At 37.6% G+C, this 25,824-nt stretch overlaps 1 protein-coding gene across 6 annotated transcripts in view; it reads right to left on the bottom strand.

The window, feature by feature from the left end:
* Positions 1-3,823: 3,823 nt before the first annotated feature.
* SLC13A1 (solute carrier family 13 member 1) overlaps positions 3,824-25,824 on the bottom strand; it is a 140,196-nt gene continuing 118,195 nt past the window's right edge. For all 6 annotated transcript variants that reach the window (XM_019632810.1, XM_019632809.1, XM_019632808.1 and 3 more), the window contains 7 exons: positions 22,631-22,729; positions 22,143-22,244; positions 18,865-18,971; positions 16,748-16,857; positions 8,841-9,002; positions 7,256-7,393; positions 3,824-5,547 (listed from right to left, as the gene is read on the bottom strand). In XM_019632810.1, coding sequence (XP_019488355.1) covers positions 5,410-5,547; positions 7,256-7,393; positions 8,841-9,002; positions 16,748-16,857; positions 18,865-18,971; positions 22,143-22,244; positions 22,631-22,729 — 856 coding nt within the window. In that variant the 3' untranslated portion in view covers positions 3,824-5,409. The remainder of the gene's footprint in view (positions 5,548-7,255; positions 7,394-8,840; positions 9,003-16,747; positions 16,858-18,864; positions 18,972-22,142; positions 22,245-22,630; positions 22,730-25,824) is intronic.

A 25,824-nucleotide genomic window follows, 5' to 3' on the forward strand; every position in this document is an offset into this window, starting at 1 on the left:
CACATGCAGATACGCCCACATACGAGTACCCGGAGACCCCTGTGAAAGGGTCGTTCGACCCCCAAAGGGATTGGACCCACAGGTTGAGAACCGCTGACCTAGATTAACCTTTCTAACTTAAACAAAATTCATTCGTCTCAAGTTTCAATGAGATTCTGGCTAGGAGCCTTCTGAAGAAGCAAACTGGCCAAGCCTGGTGATTATGTGGGGACCATTCCTTCCATGTGATGTGCTAATGAGTAGTAACACAACAGTGATAAGAACACTCTCTGATACTGAGCTTTCACTAATGGCCAGCCTCTGCTCTAAATGCTGTGTGTGCATGACTCATGTAATCGTCGTAGCCCTAGGAAGCTATTCTTCTCCCATTAGTGTCCTGTGTGCAGATGAGAAAACTGCAGCATTTAGAGGTCAGGGGATGGGATGGCAAGTGGCGGGGGAAGGATTCGGTCCTGGGACTCAGCCTCCATATCCTACGCTCACAAGCTCTCTCTAGACAGACACTGAGTGGCTTTGGTCTCTGTGTAAGCCAAGCTGATTTGCTCTGTTCTGTGGCTGTATGTTACACCCGTTATTTTTGCCATGAACTAATTAATATACTGACTCTCTGGGTGTAAGATGAGCTTCCACTTCCCTCTCTCTTGCACTTAACGTGGAGGAGCCCTGCAGCAGAGTTCTCAGGGAGTGTCCAGGTCCAGGTGGGGCCGAGATGCACGCTCCTCCCAGGGCTCCTAGGGTTCTCTATTCATCTTTCTCTTGCACATTCTACTACTTCACTATCATGTAGGCAAGTGTAGATTTATTTTTTTTAAGTTTTAAATCCTGCTTTGGATTCATTTTGCTTCCTGAAAATCTTGATTTCTTTTACTAGTGTTGGAAAATTGTCAGCCATTGTATCTTCAATGATTGTGTCTCTCCCACATTCTTTTTATTATCTACTCTAGGAATTCAGATGAAACATCGTTATATTTATTGTTCCAGCTTGCATTTTTCTCAATTTCCCTTTTTGAGTTCCATTTCTTTGTCTGTCTCTGTGCTGTGTTTTGATTAATTTTTTGGGAATGTGTCTTCAGGTTCTCCCACTTTCTTTTCTGGTCTGTCTAGTGTGCTTTTTAACCTATTCATCACATTTAAATCATTATATGTTTCATATATGAAATTTCTATTTGACACCTTTTCATAGCTATCTGATCACTTTTCACAGTCTCTTGTTCCTTATTGTATTTGTTTTTTATCATTACCATAACAAACTACCACGAGTTTGGTGCCATAAAACAATACCCATTATCTTAAAGTCCTGTATTCCAAAACAAGTCTCACAGGACTAAAATCAAGGTGTCTGCAGAGCTGGGTTCTTCATTGGAGGCCCTTCTTTTTAAGAACAGGTTTACTGTGGTGATGGCAGGATTCAGTTCCAAGTGACTGGAGGACTGAGGCCTCCGTTTCCTTGCCAGGTCATTCTCAGCTTCCAGCCACGGCCTGCATTCCCGGGCTCTGACCCCTGTCATCTTCAAAGCCAGGCCCAGTAAGTTCAGTCCTTCTCAGGCTTCACATCTCCCTGCCTCTGCACTCGGTCTCACCTCACCCACTGGACTCTTCTGCTTTTCAGAACTCACATAAACACATTGGGTTCATCTAGATAATCCAGGATAATCTCCCGGTTTCAAAGATCTGCAAAACCCCTTCACAGCAGTACCTACGTTAGCATTGCATTGAATAATCAGGAAACAGAAATCTTAGGGGGACATTTTTAGAGTTCTGCCTACCACACTTAGTATATGTCCAGTACCCTTTCTGATATTTTCAAACACTCTGCTTCCTCAGTTTACATTCTGTATTTGATCATTAGAATATCTGCTGTTTTGTACTTTGGATTCTGTTTCTTTTGTTTATGTTGGCTCTTGCACAATATGCTGTATGTCTTGGCAGGTTTGCAAGTTTTTATTATAAACGCAGAAATTTTTTGAGCCTCAGGTTGAAGAAGGGATTCCTCCCTTTGCCAGGTGCTTGGGAATCCTACCAACCCAGGATTGTTCTAAAATAAAGATGAAGGCTGCCCCACTGGTATTAAGACATTAGCCCCTACCCTGCATGGTTATGAATTTACGAGGGAGATTGTACTCTTCCACCCAGGGCAGAGGTTAAAACATTAAAGTTCCCTTCTATAGGACGGGTTTTCTTTTATTCCTCGCTAACATTTTTTCACTGAGAATATAGCCCTTTGAGATCCTAACTCTACATAATTTTCTATTGTGTAGAAACTTGCTGGGGGCCTAGATTTGTCTCCCATCCCTTGTTCCCTGTGTACCTATTAAAATAAAATTTCAAAATCTCTCGGGATTAGCAGTTGCCACCTTCAGTCCCTGCTTAAGTCTTTGCCTCACCATCTTTCTCTTTTGATGGCTTTCATTATTTTCTTGATGGAACAGTAATGTATGTTATACAGTATTTTTGATTATTTGGCCTTAAGAAGATCTCCCCCCTCTCACTCCTCAGTATCTATACCTCTGTACTATTATTAAGAAAAGCCTCTTTATTCCCTTTTTAAAACCCCATGTCTTTTTCTTCCTAGACAAATGAAGATCCCCATATTCAGAAAAACCTTTTAGTTTCTACCTGTTATATGTTCTTTTTTACTATTTACTTCTGGACTAGTCTGATCTTACCTCCACAATGGGGACGTTTGTTTCTGATATTTGAATTCCCAAAACTTAGTAAATTTATGCTTTCTCTAGAGAGAGTGCTTTGTTTGGGAATAACATGGTTAACATGGCTCTGGAATAACAATTTTCACTATTTTCCTTTTTATGTTATGTTAGAGTAATGAAACCAATCCCATTTGTTTGGGTTTACTCTTTCACTGCTAGCACAACCCTCCCCTATTAAAAATAAAAACATTTAATTTGGTAAAATCCACACAGTCCAATAAAGATAATCGTCATTCATGAACTAAACCAAAAACACTGGAAAATGTCATCACAAAGCTTCTTATCAAATAGTTAGCCATGTCAGAGATATAATAATATATCTAATACTCTTTTACATATAGTAATATATAGCACACATGCCAAGGCATGATTAATGTACCATGATATTGTTTTATCAATTTTTGCTAATAGGTCTCAGTAATATTGGCGAAAAGTGTACTTCCCTACATCCCATGTTAAAAAGGTGAGAACGAAGCCTTGGGTACCAAGTAAGATGAAAACACTGCACGCATTTGAAAGGCAGGAAGTCTGACTTCTAGAGATGCTGACATGGACAGAAGCAGGGGGGTGAGTGAAGGGTACACATATGCCTGTGAAACCTTCCAAGCACTTGCATGACCAGCCAGTAAACAGGCACTTAGTGAAATTGCTACTATTGTGGAGCTAAGATCTTATCCTAAGTAAAATACTGGGGTTTAAAGTGACAAAGATTTCTAGTTAACCTTAAGTAAAGATCAAGATAATAACAAAAACACTACCTACCACAGGGTGGGGGAACAAAGATTTGTTTGATCATCTGTTAAGACTGCCTTTTGAAACTTTCAAAGACAATATGCAACCCTCAAAGGAACAGAGCTTGAAGACTTGATGTAAATGGGGCAAATGTGAAATGGGTGAGTTAAGTCATTTTTGATATACCATGAAAACATAAAGATGTAGCAAGAGAACTGTAAGTCTCACTTAAACAAATTTGGGCTAAGTATTATTTTTCCTGTACTCAGCTGGCAGATGTTGGAAGTAATTCATTAAACTGATCCAAGCTGAAATGTTTATATTATTTTCTTGAGAGCAAAACTTACTCATTACAATTTGAAAAGTCATTTTATTTTTTCATAATGAAAATGTAATGTATTCATCATGTAATATAATTCAGCAGTGATAAGTTGAATGACTAGAAAAAAACAGCAATGTAATAAATACTATGGATCATAAATAAATGTACAACATACGATAGGGAAGGGAACAGGTGAATAGAGTGAACATAGAAGACATACACAAAGACACAATATTACATTTTAAGGTTTAAATGGACAAATGTTTTCCTGAAAGAAATGATTAATTTTGCATTGACTAATTAATAAACAGACGATGAACATGGGCAATCTATCGTATATAATTTCTTTAAAAATGTATTCCTTTAAAAAAATTCATCTTTACTATACGTAATTTTTAAGGATAACTTTATAAATAATGTCATTTACAAAAATACCAAATCAGATCTGATGACTTTTATGCAAATTAAAAATAGTAAAGGTGTTTTTTAACCTTGTCTTTCATTTTATTTTTAGCATGAGAATTGCTGTTTTAAATTTTCTATCTTTCCTAAGTGTACACATTTTTGTTGTTGTTATTTTTACCCCTTTAGTCTAATTTTAGAATGCCAATAGACTACTCTTTCACATCCTGAGTGCTAGACGACTATTCTCTTCCTACTTTTGTTTGACTGTTCAGTTATTTTTTCATTTTGGTTTGCCCATAAATAATTTATGGTTCTCTTTGTAAATAGTTTCAATTTTTCATTCTTTGTTTTCCCTCTGGTATTACATTTCAATGCTGATATAATGGAGTTATGTGGCTTTTTTCTATGTCTGTATACACAGTGATAATTCATTTACATTTCTGAATCTCCTCTTTTCATATATGACATTGAGTATTTCTAAAATAAGATAAACACAAGCAAAATCATTATACATCTACATAAATATGTTAATAGTTTTACAGTGTTTAGCTTTCTTTTCTAAGTATAATGTGGTAATGGTGCAAATCATAGCAAGCTTTATCCATAGCCCTTTAAAATATATTTCTCAGTGCACTGGAAGCATAAAAGTATGAATTATATTACTCTAACCATAGGGTCAAGCAGAAATTAGTCCTAATCTATGAGTTTTCTGTTGTTTACTAGATTTACATTCATTTAAACTTTGGTTTTACACCACCCAATGACCACAGCTTTGGTTTTCCAGAAAATTCCCTTGAACAACACTACAGAAATGATTTATCCAAGTACCTAATTAACGTGTATATTTTATTTTCTATTTATAGCTTCATGGGAAGTGTCCCAGATAATAAATTGACATTTGAAATGTTACACTGAACCCAAACTCTAAGATGAAGCAAATGACCTAATGTCTTTAAAGGTCAAGTTATAAATTATTCTTATGATGAAGCAGGATGTATGTGGTCCATGAGGAAAATTGCAACCGTGGGCTTCTTGATGAAGGCACTTAGATGCTCTTTGGTTGTATCTCAAAGGAAATGTGGGCTCTGAGTTATGACAGCAGGTTTTGGGTGTTCACTGGAACTGTAGCAGCTACACCAGGACTGATGTCAATGTGTCATCAGTTTTTCAGAGCTAAGTTTTGCAGTGAATTCTTAATGGATCCTAAAACTCACCACAGGATGGTCAGAGCATTCGGGCTTGTCATGGCATGGTCCCATTGTTAACTGTAGGAGCCCAAGAAGGGTAAGTATGGAGGTCAAACATGGGCACAATCCAGGTGAACATGCCAAGCATCACCACAGCAACACCCACGATATTAATGCCGAGTCCAGCTTTAACCTAGAACAGGAAAGGGCATGTCAGTCTCCTGAAATGAAAACCTATGGGAGAAGCAAAATACTGTTGCAGGAGGGCATACGTCAGATGTACATGCGTCCTAAATGATTAGCATCAATTGTTGATTTCACAAAACAAGGAGCTCATCCATTCATGTCAAAAGAGAATCTGTCCCCAACTAAATGGTATTTATTTGGAGAGTCCTGGGTCCCTCTTAGGAATATACTGGAGTTATTCTGACTAGGGAAAAATCCCTTTAAAAATTTGCCATTTCATGCTACATCAAAATTTGAGTTTTGCGGTTTTGTACATCAGTGCATAAGGTTCAGATCACTGTATGATAACTGGATGCTTCACAGTCAATATTATTAACAGTTTACCCTCCAGTATTCTCTTACTGAGATTTAATAATGTGACTTCTATTCCTCTTTCTTAGTTCCCATTTTTCCAGCTCTGATATCATCATTCTGGCATCCACTAAACAATCTCAAAGTTGCTTTCTAATCATTAAAACAGGCTGGCAAACGCCTGCCCATGAACTGTTTTTGTAAACCAAGTTTTTTGGGACCACGACCATGCTCATTTGTTGACATATTGTTGTTGGCTACTTACATAATACAATGGCAGACCTGAGTAGCTGGGACAGAGACCAGATGACCTGTAGAGCCTCAAATATTTACTCTGTGGCTCTTTACAGAGGAAGCTGCTTTTCTTTGCATTCTCTGTATGGAAACATGGAGCCCCAAAGCACAAAGAGGATACCTGGAAGTGTTTATTATAGAGATCCCCTTTCTGTCCCTGCAAGCCACTCATGTATTCCAGAAACTTATTTTTATTTTTCTGATTCACATACATAGGACATTGCTTATATTATATTATGCACATTTTCTTTACCAAAATGGTTATCATACAACTTCTGCATAGAGGCATTTCTAGAAGTTTTAAGTTACAGGGGTTTAGGGACAGCAATCTGTGGGGAAAGGGGGCTGGGACTGACCTTGGAACGGCATTTGCATAGCAAGCTCACGGGGTTTACTTTGGTCATATTCTTGTTTGGTTTGGTTTGGAAGTTGGCAATCAAAATTGGGGGGTGGGGGGAGTGGGGGACAGTGAGTGGGGACCAGAATATTCTCAAGCTAGTTCTTGACTACTGCTACTTTCATATTTTGCAAAAATGTGCACTTTTTGTCACTTTAATTTTCTATGATTACTTGCTTGTGCTTCCACTTCAGTGGCCACTATTAGAATCAGAAGAAGAAAGATGACTTTTCATCAGTCAGGCACTGAGCCCCATGTCTTATTCAGAGTGACTGTCAGTTGCATAAATATTGGCGATAGACAACCATAGTGCTGAATTGCAAAACTGCATTAACCCCAGTTCTTCCTTTTGCCCAGGTCAAGTTAGTGCCTGATCTTGACATGTAAGTTTAAGCCACCATGTTGAGCTTATTCTATGTTCTTTTCCTTCTTCCAGGGTGTTACTGATATATTCAATACCTCTGTATTCATGGCTGTAAATCCTAATGACATGTTCCCTTCTGGTTATCATTCTTAAAAACAATTCTAGGACCAGTCACACATTCACATTTGGAAGCAGAACTCAAGCCATATTTTCCTGTTCATTGATTAGTGTGTTAAAGGAGAGCTGACCTAAGATCTCACCAAAAAAACACTGCTATTGGACCTGATGGTATTCTTTCAGCTTACTCACCATGTCCATAACATTTAGATGGCCATATGAAAAAACAATAGCATTGGGTGGATTTGCTACTGGTAGGAGGAATGCAAATGAGGTACACAGAGTAGAAGGTATCAAAATATATAGAGGGTTCACATGAATGGCTTCAGCCTGTTGGAAAAGATAAAAAGGAGCTTCAGCAAAAACTTGAGGTAGGCACCAAGCATCAAAAAAAGCAAAATTATTATAACAAAATTTCCCAGTAGCAGGTTGAAACCTAAAGACACGAAATTATACACACACATAAATGCAGTTATACCTTGAAGAATATTTTTCAGAAAACATCTCTTCCTCTTGTTTATGTGTTTATTGGTGCCCTAAGCATGATAGCTCAGTTTATTTAGAAAGTAAAGTATCATTTATTCCAGAAACTAAATAAAAACAGCAATCTATTATTTATCTAGTGCTAGGTGCTAAGTATGCATAACACATATATAAAGTTTACATATATTATATATTATATAATGTATAAAATTATATATATCTGTAACTCAGTTTTCACAATGACCTTATGAGATGGCTACTATAGCCCCAAATAACAGATGAAGAAACTGAGGCCCAGGAAGACAAAAGTAACTTGTTCAAATACACAGCTGACAAGGAGTAAAGCTTAGGTAGATTTTCACATCCCTCTGGCTCCAAAGCTTCTAATCATTCCATTAAGTTCACTGTCTCCGTGACATATATAATTTAACATTTGCTGAGGGATCATCACAGAAGAAGTTACTTCAATTCTTAATTTATAGCATAAGTTTCTAACTGCCCCATGATGAAAAATAAAACAACAGAAAAAAACAAAACAATATTTTGCCAATTTCAACTCCCTACATTTCTTTTCTAATGTGAAACCGTAGCTCAAGAGTGCCAATATGTGCCCCTTGAGTTGGTAGCTGAACAATTCCAGAAGGGCAATCCTTCTTCATTTAAAGTGCTCTCCTTTCACCAGCCCCATCTGTCTCAATAAGAAAAACGTTTACTTAAAGCTATCTCTAGTAATTGCTAGCTAGGTGGGGAGAAGAAGGGAAGACAGTCTTTCCCTCTCTCTCTCCTTGCAATTCTGCTTTTTGCTTATCTTTTAAAATTCTTCCCTGGGCCGTAGAGAACTGTGTCTAAGATATTTAAGCCTGAAGTGTAAGCCTCGCTTTTCATTCACTTGCAGGTCACTTATAGGAAGCACTTCTCAGAAATTCAGAAATAATCTTTCAGGGGGGAGAAGTGGCAGAGTTAGAGGTCTGAATACTAAAGTTGTCAGGAATCAGTGAATCCTCAAGTCTTACAGCTGGAAAGGATTTAGGCTGACCCTCCCATACATCTGCAAATGAAAAACCTGGGCCAAGAGTAGGTCAGTGGTTAAGACTGCACTGCTTGAACATGGAAGGAAAGAGCTCTCATGAGTTGAGATCTCCTAAAAAGTACTCATGCAAATAAAGACTTTCCTGTAAGTTACTTATGGGAGGACCATTTGGGCCAAAAGAATATTCCACACCACAATATGAGAGAGCAAAGTAAAGACTGTTCTTTTGATGAAGAGTATAAATGGAATAAATGAGATACTCACCAATGGAGATAATATTGGGAGAAGGAGAGTAATGGTAGCTGGATTGCTGGCTACCTCTGTTAAAGATGTGACGAGCAAAGAAGATATCAGAATTATGAGCCATACTGGTAATGAGCCTAGAGGAGATAATTTATTTCCTATCCACTCAGACAGTCCTGACTTCTAAAAAAAACAAATTTGCAATAGTTGTTATTCATTAGTCATTCATTTTAATAGACACAATTTACATTTTAAAAAAGCATTACTTGTTCTAAGAACTCAATTTCTAAGATACCATTTTAATCTCTCATTGAATCTCTGTGGTTTGGTAGATCTAGGTGGCTTTGAGACAGAGAAGCTCTCAATTATTCTTATTTTAACACTACCGACATGCTTTAGGAAGTTTGAATTGTCTCCCACAGTTTTTCAATTAAATTTTAATTTTACCTAAATGGATATGGATATTTTAACAAGTGAAGACTTACTGTAGGGCTTTAAGAAAAGAGCAGCCCCTCTGGTCCACCTCTCTGTACTCCTAAACTGTGTTCCCCAAAGGTAACAAATTTCAACGCATATTAGCTATTTAGAACTATGCTTAGGTACTTACAGCTATTTTTAAAAATTACATTTTTTCTTAGTTTTCAAATTTAGACATCATTCACTAACTTCCTAATATGTTACATAAGGATTCAGCTTTTTCACCACTATCCACCATAAGTACATTTCCTGTCCCTTCATTCCCTTACGCTCATACAGCAACACTTTTGATTAAATCAGTATTTAAAGTTTACCATTATGATTATATCAATATTGTTCATACCCAACTCACTTAATGTACTGTGATTATATTTACCTTTTTTGTAAGTACCTATCACTAATTTTTCAGCACATCCTCCAGTAAAGCTGGAAAACTCCCCACAAGTAGACAAACATATCAGGTCATTATTCTTTTTCACTTTCCCTCACAGAGATGTCTATTCTGGGGTATTCTCTCCTGCTCCATCTGGACTAGTCACCCTTTATATCTACTCTACTGCTGCTCTGAGACCTCCTTTCACTAGTGTGCTATAAATTCCCTCCACCTCCCTCTTGTGTGGGAATGCTTTCTTTGTGTGGGACTGCTTCCTTTATGCGGGAATAACACATTTTTCTATAGCTTTCTGAGAATTGGTATATGGGAAATACTTTTTTTTTTTTTTTTAGTTTCTACATGTCTGAAAATCCTCTGCATTTTTCTTTCACACTGCTTTGATAGTTTATCTTTTGTAAAATTCTGAACTTGAAATAATTATCACTCAACCATTGCTCCATTTCCTGTGGCTTCCAGTTGGGTTCTTGAGAAGACAGATGACATTCTGATCTTTGATTCATTGCCTTGGCAAAGATTGTTGAGAGGAAGACTTTACTCCAGGTGATTGAGCTGTGAGTCAGTGTCTCAATTGATTCAGTTTTGTTACAGAGTAAATCTAAATTTTCTACCTGGGAGGAGAGAGAGCAGTTGCCTGTCTACTTAGGACTGGAGAGAGTATCTGGGAGGCTTGCTTATGCACTTTTTAAACCATCCTCCACTTTTGGTATTGGCTTTTGCCCCAGCTCTCAGCTCATCTGCTGAAATTTCTAAGCTCCTCCAGGGTCCTGTGGAAGACTCAGTTTGTTTCTAGTTGGCTCATCCTTCTGCAGGCTCATCTCCCTCTACTTTTTCTACTGTACAAAGCCAGTTACCCCACAAATATTCTTTTTCCATCTTTTAAATTTCATTAAAAGCTCTAATGTGTATTGTTCCTGCCATCAATTCTTTATCTTTATGAATTGACATTTTTTTGTTGTTCCATTATTGCCATTTTAGTGGAGAGTTGAGGAAAACAGTGTTAAATTTTCCACGTTTAATCTAGGAGAAAAATTTTGAGGAATGTGTGAAAAAGGGAGAGGGTGAGTTTTTCACTGATAAGAATTTGAATGTGACTACCAGCTCATGAGAGTTTAATCATGTTAAAACATATTTAAGGAGCATTTATGAGATAAGGAATTTCAATGATGTGAATGCTTTAGTAGCTGCTATCTCATGGTTCCCAACTAGAAGGGTTATCTATTTCTGGGCATTTGCTAAACTATCAAAAATTATAATTTGGAAAAAAATTGACTGTCTCCAAATCTTTGTAAAACCAGTTTCTAGGGACATATTTGTCCATATTTTTGAAGCTCATGGCTTCAATCTAACCACTGGTGGCAGAAGTATTCTGGGTATCCCATAGGAATCTGACTCTATGTAGATTAGGACTTTCATAGTAAACTAGATCTATGGTTTCCCTAATTCTTCCAGTGAGAGAGACTACTGTGTCACACTAAGTCCACAATTTTTCATTTCCTTAGGCTTTGCTATTCTAGGGTCTAGCCAATGCTTTTACAACCATTTTGAGTGTCTGGGTCCAATACAGACAGATACTCTGGGAAGGAGTGATAAAGTTCACATCAGTGCCAAAACTTCTGATTCTGATTTCCTCACAATTCAAATAAGCAGATAAAGGAATGAAAGTTATTTATTCTAAGAAACCAGATATCATTATTGCTGAACTGGAGGAAAAGTGTATTTGTCTTATATTTCTATCATTTATATTTGAGCAGTCCATAACACTAGCCAAATCTAGACTGAAAATGACTTTGTAAGTGGCACTCAGAATTGCACCTATTACTAAATCTCATTGCTGAAAGCTCAGTATCCAAATACCATGGAGAAAAATTCACAATAAAGTCAGAAGCAAAAACCAGTCTCCCTATAGGTTATTAAGAAAAAAATAGAACAAATGTCCGGTCAAGATGGCAGAGCAGGAAAATGCTGTGCTTACCTCCTCTCACAATCACATCAAAATTACAACTAAACTACAGAACAATCACTGAGAATCAGCTGAAGTCTAGGTGAGTCAAAGCCCTACAGCTAAGGAGACACAGAAGAAGCCACTGCAAGACTGGTAGGAGGGGCAAAGATGCAGAAAGAGCTGGTCCCACACCCAGGTGTGACCATGAAAAATTGGGAGGGATGTCTCAGTTGTGGAGGTCCCCTCCTGGAAGAGTGAGGGGTCCCAGCCCCACACCAGACTCCACAGCCCAGGGTTTCAGTGATGGAGAGAGAAGTCCCCATAACTTCTGGCTGTGAAAGCCAGTCGATATAGTGGTTCAGTGAGATAGAGGGTGGCTGGAGTTCCAAGTGCTCCTCTTAAAGGGCCTGTACATGGACTTACTCGCTGACGCACTCACTTGCTCTGAGCTCCATGCTGGGGCAGCAACTTGAAAGGCTCCAGGGACATATGGGGAGAAACTGAGTTGTCTGCCTTCAGTGCAAGGGTTGGAGGGGCAGCTTTCTCCTGGACAAAGATGCCGGCAGAAGTCCATATTCCTTTGTGGAGCCCTCTCCTCTCTTGCTGTGCAGATGCAGGTGGCTGCCATATCTGAGTCTCCATCAACCTGTCTAACACCCTTTGTTCACCCCACCCTGGATATTCTGAGGCCCCACTTGGGCACACCCAAGCTGCTTCCAGTGGCTTTTCCATACAAACAGCCTGCCTTGGCTCATGCTGCACTTTCCTAAAATCTCTCAAAGGTTCACAAAACCCAAACAAGCAGCATCTGGCTTCAGCAGGTTCTATACATTTGGATGAGCAGTCCTAAGCCTGGCACTAGTGACAGCTGGCCTTGATTCATGGCTTGGGCTCTCCAGGCACTTCTAACCACAGCATGAGTGGCAGCCATCTGTGGATTGCTTGGTGGCTCATGTCAGATGGCCCCAAGTAGGTCACAGCCTGTGGCTGAACTTAACCTGTGGTGGGATCCACCCAGGAGGCCCCAGGGCTGACATACCCAGTGGCCAACTTCAGGCCAAAACGGAGTGTCACCTGGCTACTTCCAATAATGACACACCCAAAGGGAAGACTGGGCAGACACCAGAGCCCTGTTAAAGCAAATCCTGCTCTGTAGGGTCAGCCCCTCACCACAGCTCCTCCACTGTAGACAGAGCCAGTCCTCACAACCAATCAGCCCAAGGATCAATCCGTCTCATTGATATGCAAACAATAACCAAGACTAAAGTGAAACAGGAGGGCGCACACAACCCACAAGAGAGACACACCTGGGGTGTCCGGCTTAGGTGACCAGAAAGACTGAGCCACTGAGCGCCACAGAACACCCACTACATGAGGCCACTCTACTAAGTCTGGGAGATATAGCAGCCCTATCTAATACCAAACACAGGGAGGTAGCCAAAATGTGGAGACAAAGAAACATGTCCCAAATAGAAGAGCAGAATAAAGCACCAGAAAAAGAACTAAAAATGGAGAAAAGTGATCTACCAAACTCAGAGTTCAAAACACTGGTATAAGGATGCTCAGTGATCTCAGGGAGAACTTCAACATAGAGATAGGAAACATAAAAATGAAGATAGAAAATAGAAAAAAGCAGCAGTCAGAAATAGAGAATATGATAACTGAAATGAATAATACATTAGAGGAAATCAACAGGAGATTAGAAGAAACAAAGGATCAAATCAGTGATTTAGAAGACAAGGTAGCAGAAAACACCCAAACAGAACAGTAAAAAGAAAAAAAGAATCTAAAAAAATGAGGACAGTTTAAAAGGAGCCTCTGGGACAACAACAAGCATACTGACATTCTCATCATGGAGGTACTAGAAGAAGAAGGGAGAGAGAGCAAGGAATTGAAAATATATTTGAAGAAATAATGACAGAAAACTTCCCTAACCTGGAAAAGAAAATAGCCATCTATGCCCAGGAAATGCAGAAAGTCCCAAAAAAGATGAACCTAAAGAGGCCCACAACAAGACACATCATAATTAAAGTGCCAAAAGTTAAAGACAAAAAAAGAACCTTAAGGGCTGGCCGAGTGGCTCAGTTAGTTAAGAGCTCGCTCAAGAGTGTGAGCTCTGAGCAACAGTGGTTCTATTCCTGGCCCGAGCTGAGCAGCTGCTGAGCTGCCAACAGGTGGCAGGATGGCTCAGCTTAAAGAAAAAAAAAAAGAATCTTAAGAGAAAAAGCAGTTAGTTACCAACAAAGGAGCTCCCATAACACTGTCAACTGATTTCTCAACAGAAATTTTGCACGCCAGAAGGGATTGGCACAAAATATTCAGTGATGATAAAGCAAGGACCTACAACCAAGATTACTCTACCCAGTAAAGCTATCATTTAGAATTGAAGGACAGATAGAGACCTCCCCAGACAAGAAAAAGCTAAAGGAGTTCATCAAGCCAGTATTATGAGGAATCTTAGATGGACTTCTTTAAGATGAAAAAAGAATAAAATAAAATAAAAAATATGAATAATAAAATGGCAATAACTACATAGCAACAATTCATACTTTAAATGTAAATGAATTAAATGCTCCAATCAAAAGACATAGAGTAACTTAATGGATAAAAAAACAAGACCCTTACATATGCTGCCTATAAGAGACTCACTTCAGCTAGAAAGGCACACATCGCCTGAAGGTAAAGAGATAGAAAAATATATTTCATAAAAATGGGACCAAACAAAAAGCTGGGTAGCAATATTTATACTAGAGAAAATAGACTTTAAAACAAAGGTTATAACAAGAGACAAAGAAGGAACCAGTAACTCCAATTCTGACTATTTAAAGAAACCCAAAATACTGCTTCAGGGGGATGTGTGCATCCGTATGTTCATTGCAGCATTGTTTACAATAACCAATATGTGAGGGCTGCTGGGTGTCCCTGAATAGATGAACAGATAAAGAAGAGGTGGCCCATATATACTATGGACTATTACTGGGCCATAAAAAACAATGAAATCTTGCCATTTGGAACAACATGGTTGGACCTAGAGGGTATTATATTGAGTGGAGTAAGTTAGACAGAGAACGATAAATGCCATATGATTTCACTTACACGTGGAATCTAAAAAACAAAACAAACAAAACAGAAACAAACTCAAAGATTCAGAGAACAATTTGATAGTTGCTAGATGGGAGGGGGCTTGGAGGTGAGTGAAAAAGGAGAAGGGGTTAAGAAGTATAAGTTGGTTGTTACACAGTAGTCATGGGGAGATAGGGTATAGCATAAGGAATATAGTCAATAATATTGTAATAACTATGTATGGTGTCAGATGGGTACTAGATTTATCGGGGTGATAGATGGGAGAAAATTTGGGAGGCAGGGTGAAAAAGATGCAGGGATTAAGAAGTACAAATTGGTTGTTACAAAATACTCATGGGAATGTAAAGTAAAGCATAGGGAATATAGTTTATAATATGGTAATAACTATGTATAGTGCCAGGTGGGTACTAGACTAGTCAGGGGATCACTTGTTAAATTATATAAATGTCTAATCACTATGCTGTACACCTGAAATTAATATAAAATAATACTGAATGTCAACTGTAATTGAAAAAAATTTAAAGGGGGAAAGTTGAAATAGAATGAGAGGTTCAAAGTTTGAGGTATAAAACAAATAATTCTTGGGAATGTAAAATACAGAATAGAAAATGTAATCAATATTGTCATAGCACAGTGCAGTGTCAGATGGCTGCTAGACTTATGGTGATCACTTCTTTAGGTATATAAATGTTGGATAACTATTGTGTACAAATGCAACTACTATAATATTACATTAGCTATATTTAAAAAATATATTTTAAAAAGTAGAAGAAAAAGATTATACTACATTAAGGTAACATATGTATGAATGCCTTTTAAAATACAGAGTTCCTAGTTTTACAACATATTTTTGTTTTCTTTTTAGTGTTAAGCAATATTAAATTAACTCTATTTGGAAAAGTGCATTATTGAAGTATCTCCCAAGTGAGCTTAATCATGCAATAACCATTTAGCTCTTCAGAGAAGACTGAAAATGTGATTTGCCTCAACACAGACTGTAAAGGGGAAACACTTCCAGTTAAATGAACAGTTGAAGCCTAAGTCTTAAATAAATTGGAGGGGGGGGGGGGAAGAAGAGAACAGAACAGGTAGTTTTTTGCCTTGAAAAGTATAAAAGTTGAACTTCCCAGAAACTAAAAGGCTGGACACAATCCCTCCCTCACTATCCTTCTTAGTGTTATGATTGAATAAAAAAATCAAACAGCCATGAGCTTTGAATGTTTCACAGAAGACTAAAAATCAAGAAACAAGAGGTTTTTAATTAGTCAAAAAGTAGAGGATTTTCATGGAATTTTTGGAGCAGATACTTTTCTTACAGCAACACTCCAATGTACCAGGGCAATATCAAGGGACAAAGACTCCCTCAGACTTTTACTTTGTGCCAACTGGATAAATAGGCCAAAGAACTAGCCAACTCTATTTCTCATAGTGATTTTACTTCATCCTAAAATTGGGCATAATACATTAGCCATTGTTATGTGAAATTCTCTCTGGGCTTTATACAATAAACATGATTTAGTACATTTAATGTGCTTAATATGCAATAAATAATGTAATTAATAAATAATATATTAAGGTATGAATATTTCTTATTCCCCTTCTTCAACAACATTGGAACCATGATATATTTCAGAGAACTCTTAGAGCTACTCAAATTCATCATGAAATAGGTAAAAATGTAAAACAAAATATTTCACTAGGCGTCACTGTACATATGGTTTTTATATAAGTTCTTTCTTACACAGCTAGTCTTCTAATACTGTTTCATGGATTAAGAATTCTAATCTTCTTTGCTTTATTTCTTTTGATATGCTGTACATCATAAAGAAATGATGTTTTATGCTTGCAACCTGTAAAAGTTTTTGAACTCTAAACTGACTTCATCTGTGTGATAAGTTGACTGCATGGCTATTGAAATCTGTGTCATTAAAATAACAGGGTGAAGTTGAATATACCAAAAGCGTGAATGTCTCTGTGCTCTTCTTTGGAACAGTCTAGTTAATTGTTAAATGTCTTAGACAAGAATATTACCTCACAGCCATCTGCCAAGGCAAACCCTCCACCAACCAGAACGGCTATATCCCAGGGCATGAATGACTGGAACTCTTTCCAAGTAATCAGTGGAGAGTAATCAAAAGCAACTGCAAAACAAAAGCCATATAGCTATACATGCTTAGAAGATGATAACATGATATTTTTTCATTACCTTAATAGTCATCTCACAAGTGTTTCATATTCCTATGTTTTTTTTGATAAGAGATTTGATATGGAATTTGAACAATTTCAACCTGGTCAAGGTGGAACATTATATTATTAAAAAGAAATTCATAACTTGAAAAAATCCTTTGTAGCATATTATAGAATAAATTTAGATAAATTATATTATTTATAATGTTATTCATTCATTCATTCATTCCACTATAAGTAACACAGATTATTAAACTATACTATTCTTTGCTATGCAAGATGTCTGTAATATTATATTGGTTTTAATAGCATCAATGTAGCATTATAATTATTATTCACTAAAATTTATTGGAATATTTTATTTTTTTTTTTTCAGTTTGTGAGAAGGGTCATGATAGATTCATCAGGATTCCAGTTTAAAATAATTCAAAGTTCAGGTTAAACATTTTATGTATAATTCATGAGACCCTTAAAATGCTCATAAAGCAATTATCATCAAGATTTTTCTTGATATTTGGGTCCTGATGGCTCCATGAATTTTTTTTTGAGAAATAGGGTCATCCAAGAACACATTATATCCATTTAACATGTATGGTAATAGGCCGCCTTCGACATGGTGAGATTTTAAGGTTCCTATTCCTTTGCTATCTCTTTCCCCAAACTTAAACCAAATTTTCCCTTCACTGTTGACTGAAGTTTTGCTAGTTCTTACTTGAATTAAGGTTATATGCCCTGTTAAAATGCAAATATTTTTGAAATATACCTTTCATGAAAAGTGTAACATCTTATGTCTTATCTGTCATTTTTAAACCTAGTGTGAATGAGTTTATCAAGGGCAAAAGAATTAAAGAATGAAAAGAGAGAGAATGGTGGGTGGGGCAAGGCCCTCTCTGAGGAGGGGTTTAGGTGAGGATGAGGAAGTCAGGGAAGTTAAGACCAGCAGTGGTTCCTCAGCACTGGTCCCTGTCAGGCCATGGGCTTTGACTGCAATGATCAGAGTCCTCTGGGTTTCATAGGAATCATTGCTCTGTATTGCAACATCTCCTGATAGTACACTTTGAGATGTTCTAGTCTCAGTGAAGAACCAAAGGCAGTTATTTCTATGCTGTGCTGTTTACATGTGTCATGGCCTAGAAATCTGACTCCTTATTGATTCTGACTCAAAGAGCCCAACCCAAGGGCATGAATCCAACTTCCATCCAATTTCCATACCAATTAAAAAAAAAAAAAAAGGAAACGATAAACCACAATGCTACTAGACTATTTCCAGACCATTTTAAAACATTTGTCCCACGTTGGACATAGGAATCTTACTACCCAAAGCATGATGTGTTAGTATGAAGCACAGGCATGAATGAATCCTATGTGTAAGTGTGTGGGGAGGCGCCGGGGGGAGGGGAGGGAGAAGTATGCACATAAACATGCTTTCGTGTCTGTCCGTGTGCGCTCCCGGTGAATACCCTTTCTTTCCATTGTGACCCTAAGTTATGGCCAGCGTGGGGCTGACTTGCATTTTCTCCAGGACTACTAGGAGGCTGTCAATGCTCTTTCCCTTGAAACTCCTCACCTTTTTAGATCCTCAGCATTTAGTACCAAGGGCTCATCATGAAGTAATGACTTCCAAGATCTTGTTCCTATGTTTCCCAACAGTAAGATTAATTTTGATTATGGCAGGGGAAACTGGCTTATCCTGGACCAAATAGTATCACTCATAGCAGAATCCTAACCATGGTGCCGAAGGAAATCTACTTCTCACTTGTGCAAAGTAAGATGATCCTTCTTGTAGTGGGGGGACATGTGCTACCTGAATGGGGGATGCGGTGAGCAAACAGGGCATGTGCAAGCCAGGGGGTGTGTCAGTACGTCCATTCCTTCTGTTCTAAGTGCTACCTGAAACCCATGGAATTTTGTATCGTTTGCTCTTCCGTCAAATTCATTCAGAGTTATAAATAATACTCAACCAATTTCTCCTGTAGGTGTAGTTTTAGTCAATTTCTTAGCTGGGATAAGAAAGAATAGGAGTCCTACAAGTAAGGCAACAGTTGAATCTGTAGCAAAACCAGGATACCTGAAAAATGACAAATGTATACATTAAAACATGGTATCAAGAACCTGAAGGAATTCATCACTAATTGACTTTACTACGAGTAACATACAAGTAACAGTGGTGGTATAAGTTATTTATTCTGGATAATCTGCCCTAAAGTCTATGAATTTCCAGCTAAATGATTTTCTACCAAATAATTTAGTGGAACTGAAAATCTCAGACCATGTTCCCATTGTTTCCATGTACTTTTCTTCATTTTCAAACCATGTAGACACATGCTGACATACTATGCCAACATGACAAAGTTCCCTTTCAGATAAAGCTTACAGATCTGGTAAACAACTTTTTCTTTAATTTATTTCTTTTAACTATATTGGCAGAGAACTGAGGTAGAAACAATTGTTAGGCTAGGCAAAGCCCTGTATAATTGTTTTATAACATCATTCTATTAAATTGTGGTAAGTCAAGGATGTTTCTAGAGTCCTCTAAAAACTCTTCTGTAAATTGCAAAAAGGAATGATGTTTTTCTAAGATATAACATCTGCTTCTGTGATTATAAACCCTAGCCATATCATACAAGTCAAATCAACCCATTTAATGCTTTGTACCCTATGAAACTCAATCAAGAATATTAATTATTAGGATGGCTTATGAGCTACTCAAAAGTGATCACTGGTTAAATTAAGAGTGATTCAGGAACAGATGGGGTCTTAGAATCACCCGGCCATTCCAGCAAATAAGACAGGTTTCCAGAAGGCTCAACAGGTAAGAAGCACCTGGAGGCTAGATATAAATGAAACAGGCAAAAATAATTAGAATTTGGTTTTAAAAGTCAGCAGTATTTAACTAGTGAATTATTGTAGTCTGAGAAGAAATCCTTACACCCTAAAGATTATTTTGCTACCTTGTAACTCAGCAATGCACACATACTGTAGAAGCTCTCTACTCTTGTAACTTACTTGAACAATCTAATCATCAAAGAAATGCATTATTTTATTTAATCTGATAATTTTATAAAGCAGTTTGTTTTCCCTATAGATGTTCTTAATTTCATTGTTGAGTAAAAAGCTACCTCACTACCATTTAATCAATAAACGTAATCAATATTTATTATTTATTGTACCTTATTGCTTTCATTTCAGTTATAATTTGGGGTTGGATTTTTGCCAAATTAGGTCAGGCATCATGTAATCTGATTTTGTTTTTATGAAAAGGTGCGCTGGATTCAGTCCAGGTTCAAACAGATGGAATGAAAGCATTAGGTGGTAGCTATATATCTTGATCTACCATTCTAGCTCGGTAACTTTTAAATGCCTAAAAACTCCACCTTATAAATATATGCTACAAAATACATACTTTGAATAAAAGCAAGCCATAGATACTGAAATAATTTATTTTCAAATGATTTTTAAAACTATTATTATTTTATTATTAATTTATTTTTATTTTAGTTTTACTTTATTATGAACTAAGTTAGGCTGCCTCAGTATTACAAAATAATAAGCTTATATAAATTTTATTTGCTTTGGCCATTTATAAATCTAATTGCCAATTATATTTATATCAATTAGATTTATATTTTCAAACCCCTCCCTCTCTCAAATCTTTGTTCCTTTTCCTATTGTTTTCTCTCAGAATTCTAGGTAACATGAGCATCTGCCCATAGCAAATACACTGTTTACCTGACACAAACAAAACATCTCCTGAATTATATTTTCCTCTTGTAAGGAATAGAAATTAAAAACTAATTATATTGAGTTTCCTGTTGGGATTTCTGCCTGGTTTTTATTAGCTATTGTTTGATTTCATTTAGTTTTCACACACCAGTGTTTAGAGAAGACTCTCTTTACCCAGGATGGTAGGAGTGGGATTTTAAAAAGGAGGAAGAATTATTTTTTAGTTGGTATGGGTCCTATTACAATAACTACATATTATCATCAAACCATTAAACAATAGTTTGCTTTGAATAGCTTGCTTTGAATAATTGGAGGCTGTCATTTATTTAGACCTCTCAAAATGAAGTTTTAGTCCTAAAGGAAACAAAAAGTTTACAAAGCTGAAGTCGATTCTTTGAAACATGCTGCACTTGTGTGTTCACTAGGAATTTGGACTCAGACTTAAAAAACGCTGGCAATGCCTGTATAGCAGGAAGGCTCTGATTCAAGAAAAAAAGGGATTTCTTTATCCCATGTGGGAAGAATACATATGACTCAAATAATTTCAGTTTCTGCCCCCAAAATATATGGATTCTTGCTGGGAGATGTGAGATGGGAAGTCCAAATCAGAGACCTGCTGACTTTAGGAACCAGGGTACTTCAGTGACAGCTAGATTAGGAAAATGAATCTCAAAACCAAAGTATTTATAATGACATGTAGGATGGTCCTTAATTTAGAAAATTGTGCTACAATCTTCCCCCTCATTTCACATGACTCAGCAGGGACTGCTGGGATATAAGACACTGGGAGATAAAATTAACTCTGACCCAGCTTCTAACATTAGTTTAGAAAATCAGTCTTACTGCTTATTCAGGAAACCTTGATCTATAAAATAGGGACAGGCATGGATGTCTAGAGAACTAGGGCTAAATGGACACAAATCGAGAAAAAGACAAGATATTGAAACAAAGAATCCTCCATAGGAGCAAAAAACAATTAAGTTTGCAAAAATCACAGACTATAAACTCTTATCAGGTTATTAAGAAGAACTGAGTAGCATTGATTTCATACCATAAACACTTATCTTGCACTTTGTGTAGGGAGAAGAGAAGCACTATTCAAAGAATTCTCATTAGCTCCATTTTACAGATGAAGAAACTGAGAGCTGCCCACAGTACATGGAAGAACCAGGAATGACACCCACGTGGTGTGGCTCCCAAATGTATTCTCCTAACCACCACAGACCGTGGCTTTCCTGCAGATGCTATTTCTATTGTAAGGTTGTAAGGATGGAAATAGGCTTATTTAAAGGAGCCGATTTTTAGTCACGTGGTAGTTTGGTTATCTTGTCTGAGGCCTTAGATTTCATTCCTTACCATCATTGTTTTCCTGAAAAGAATAGAATTTAAAAAATCTTTTAAATGGAAAGGAAGAAAAAAAAAATCTTACACCATCTTTCCTAGTTATAGGAACCACTTAGGAGAAAAGCAGCGTATAAAACAGGAAAGGCTGACGAATATAACATGGAACACTTACTCTGAAAAAAGCGCAGACCAACCAGAAACAAACCCAGGATCTCGGCTAAACCATAGCAGGGCCATGACAACAAAGAGGATCAAGGTCACAATTTCCTGATACCTGCGGACAAATTCCAATCCTTTCATTTATTTTCTCAGAACATTTGTACAAGCTCCCTGAGCTACTGTCAGGAGTAATCTTACCAGAACACTGAACATTAAACAGTGGATGAGTCAATAATTGGAGAGAATCAGTGCAGTTAGAAAAGGGCTTTATTCTTCTGTGCATCTTTCAGCTTCGTGTCATTCTACCTGATAAATTTCATTTAGACAAGGTATGTATTTTGTTATGTTGAGGTAAGCACTCGCCTTCACAAAGGTAAGTCCATGTGGGGCCCTTCTCAAGTGTTATATACATACATTATGGACAATTATGTGCTTATTTGCCTTTACATAAATACTTTAGTATTAGGGGGGTGTGTGTGCGTGTGTGTGTGTGAATCTTACCTTATCGGCCCAAGCTTTTTGTATTCTTGTTTAATCACCTCAGCACAAGCTTTCTCTCTGACTGTTTTGGTCTTGCCACATTTAAGCATCTCCTTAAAACTGAAAAGAGTAATTAAGCCGGTTAAGTGACGGATTCTCCCTTTGTAGAAGATATTTGTGTGACAGCTTCATAAAATACAAATCTCCCTGCTGATAACAGGAATCTGTACTTTTTGCCTATACTTCCATCTCCTTCCTTGAATTTCCTCCTCTTTTTTCTGTTTTTGCCTGGTTTGCTCAATTTTCAATGCTTGATTTGGTTCCATCTTTTCCAAAACATCTTCCACTGATCTCTTTTGTTTCCAAGGCCTTTTGCGCCATTAGAATTTAGTCATGTACCCCTCATCTCTAATTTAACACTTTACTATGCACCTATTTGTTATGTATTTTTAATACAGTTATTGCATTTAATGTATTTATTTATTGTCCATTGGTGTACCTGTGTAGGTTTGACATCACTAGTCAGATAAATTAGATGAGGGCAGAAGTGGTGTCACAGATGTTTTCTTCGGCCCAGTATCTCTAACCATCAGCACACATAGTAAATACTTGATTCATCAACTCGATAGGACCTTTGTCAAATTTATGAGACAGTTGGTTGTCAGATCCATCAATTTTCAGTGAATGTACTAAACTCAAGTTATACACAGGGCACGGAAGTCACATACACTGGTTATGGACATAGTCCAAACTAGATCTATTCTCAGAACTGAAACCAACTCTATTACATTTTTTCTTCAAGTTTCTTCACCTCTTATGTCCTTACAGCCTCCACTAGATAATTTCCAACTTATGTCCAACAGTAACTGCCAATTTCTAATTTTTTAGCTGCTAATTTTAGTGGCCACTTTCCCCGGTGACCAATTTTTCTGTCCTAAAGTCCAGGGTCTTCAAAACTTTGAACAGTCTTTTTGTTCAAGACTGAGGGGAAAAAAAAATCCCTCCAGAGGAAGAAACAAATGGGAAAATAGCCAGATTCTTGTGTATTATTTCTTGGGCTGTCTATGAGTAGCTCAGTTAGACTACATTACATGGAAGTATAAAAAGTACCTCTGAGTATATATCCAAAGGAATTGAAATCAGGGTCTCAAAGAGATGCCGGCATTAATCACAATAGTCAAGACACAGACACAACTCAAATATCCATCAACAGACAAATGGATAAAGAAAAGTGGTATATACATACAATGGAATATTATTTAACTGTATAAAGGAGTGAAGTACTGACGCCGGCTACAACATGGATGGACCTGGAGGACATATGCTAAAGTGAAATAAGCCAGATACAGAAAAACAAACACCGTGTGATCTTACTTATCTGTGGAATCCAAAATCGTCACATACACAGAAGCAGAGAGGAAATTGGTGGTTGCTAGGGTCTGAGGGGAGAGGAAAACCAGGCGGTGTTAAAGGGTACAAAGTTTCAGTTATGCAAAATAAAGAAGTTCTGGAATAGGGCTTATGATCGATAATACTGTATTGTGTACTTAAAATGTTGAGAGGAGCATAGATCTTATGCTAAGTGCTTTTACTACAAAAGGGAAAAGAAAAAAAAAAGCAAAGACAGTAGGAGGAATCTTTTGGAAGTGATGGCTAAGTTTATAGTGTCGATATTAATGATGGTTACATGGGTGCATATTTTATTATCAAACACATCACGTTTTGTATACATTAAATATCTACAACTCTTGTATGCCAGTTATACCCCCACAAAGCAGTTTTAAAAAAGAACAAAAGTAGGGGCATTTTCTTCTGTAAAATTTCTTGAGTAAACATGACGATTTATGAGGACGAGGAAGACTGAGGTGGTGCGAGGGTAGCTATCACACAAAGACACATTTTAGTTATTTCTTTTTCAGTAACTCTGCTACTCAGATTTGCTTGGACTGTGACTCCCTTTGAAAGAGCAGGGTTTCCTCAATTCCTAAGTCATCCACCCTCCACATTCATTGTCACTCTCCGGCACACTCTCTAATCATGAACAGAATTAGACAGAGGTCGTTGCATTTCAGATCAATGAGATAATTTTTTAATTTGTACAGTCTTACTTAACTTTCCATCTCAAAATTTTACCCTGTCATAATGTAAATGCTTCTATTATAAGAAACAAATCCTTGGGCCACCGTGAGAGCTATCTGTAGAAAAGTAAAGAAAGAGATGAATCTCCTCAGAAACAGTTTTCCACCCTGTAGACTGCATATGTACTTTGTCACTTTGGCTGGGGACCCTAAATAGTTAAGTCAAAAGCCAACCTGGCTTCATTATTCAAGAAGGTTTATGCCTTCACAAAGGAACTGATGGAGCATATGACAATGCGTCCACCTCTCCATTTAAATAAGTTTGGTGGCACTGACAGATAAGCCCCTTTTCCCAAGCATGTTGGGGTCATTTATAATGAGTCAGTTAACTGTGTTAACAGTCAACCCACTAATCAGGATGCACTATGGCTTGCCAGGGGAGTGGCTGGTAATTTCTGTTTGTCAATCTAAAACCTCCGGAGGTGAACACCCTGACAGACTGAAAAGGACACTGAAAAATTAGTTGGATCATGAAGTGCTGCAGTGTCTAAGCAATAGTGGACAGCCAGGGGACTGTTTAAACATGCCACTGATGGTGATTTATGGACGGTGCCTAATGCATGCACTTCACAGGATTTCTTTTCCTCACAGAGAACGCATTCCAATACATTCTTCTTTTATCTTAATTTCACCTTTTTAAGTGGGGGGCCATTTCCAAATAATGACAATGGTTGCATACATAATTATTTATAAAGTCATTCTATACAGCAACGCCCCCCCCTAAGGAAACAGTGGGATTCTGTGAGGGGGCGCTTTCTCCATTGGTTTGGGTTTCCTGTCCCCTGCACGCTGCACTGTTACCTGCACAAGTGAATAGACCCCCAAAGGCTTGGGTTTCCAGGAAGGAGCATTTAGTGCGCAGCTGGCCTCTCCCCACTGAGGCCCACCTGCTGAAACCCGTGACATCCCACACATTTGCTTCAGCAGGAGCACGGCCACACGCAGCTCCCACAATCTGGACAAAGAGATCTTTTTAAAAAATCATCAGTACCATCTCCCCACTGCTGACAAAATTGTGGCAGTTCTGGAGAAAACCCAGCAAAAGGAAAGGAAGAGGGAAGAATATTAGGTCCTATG

The sequence above is a fragment of the Hipposideros armiger genome, unplaced genomic scaffold (assembly GCF_001890085.2).
Source record: "Hipposideros armiger isolate ML-2016 unplaced genomic scaffold, ASM189008v1 scaffold_1177, whole genome shotgun sequence".
NCBI lineage: Eukaryota > Metazoa > Chordata > Mammalia > Chiroptera > Hipposideridae > Hipposideros > Hipposideros armiger.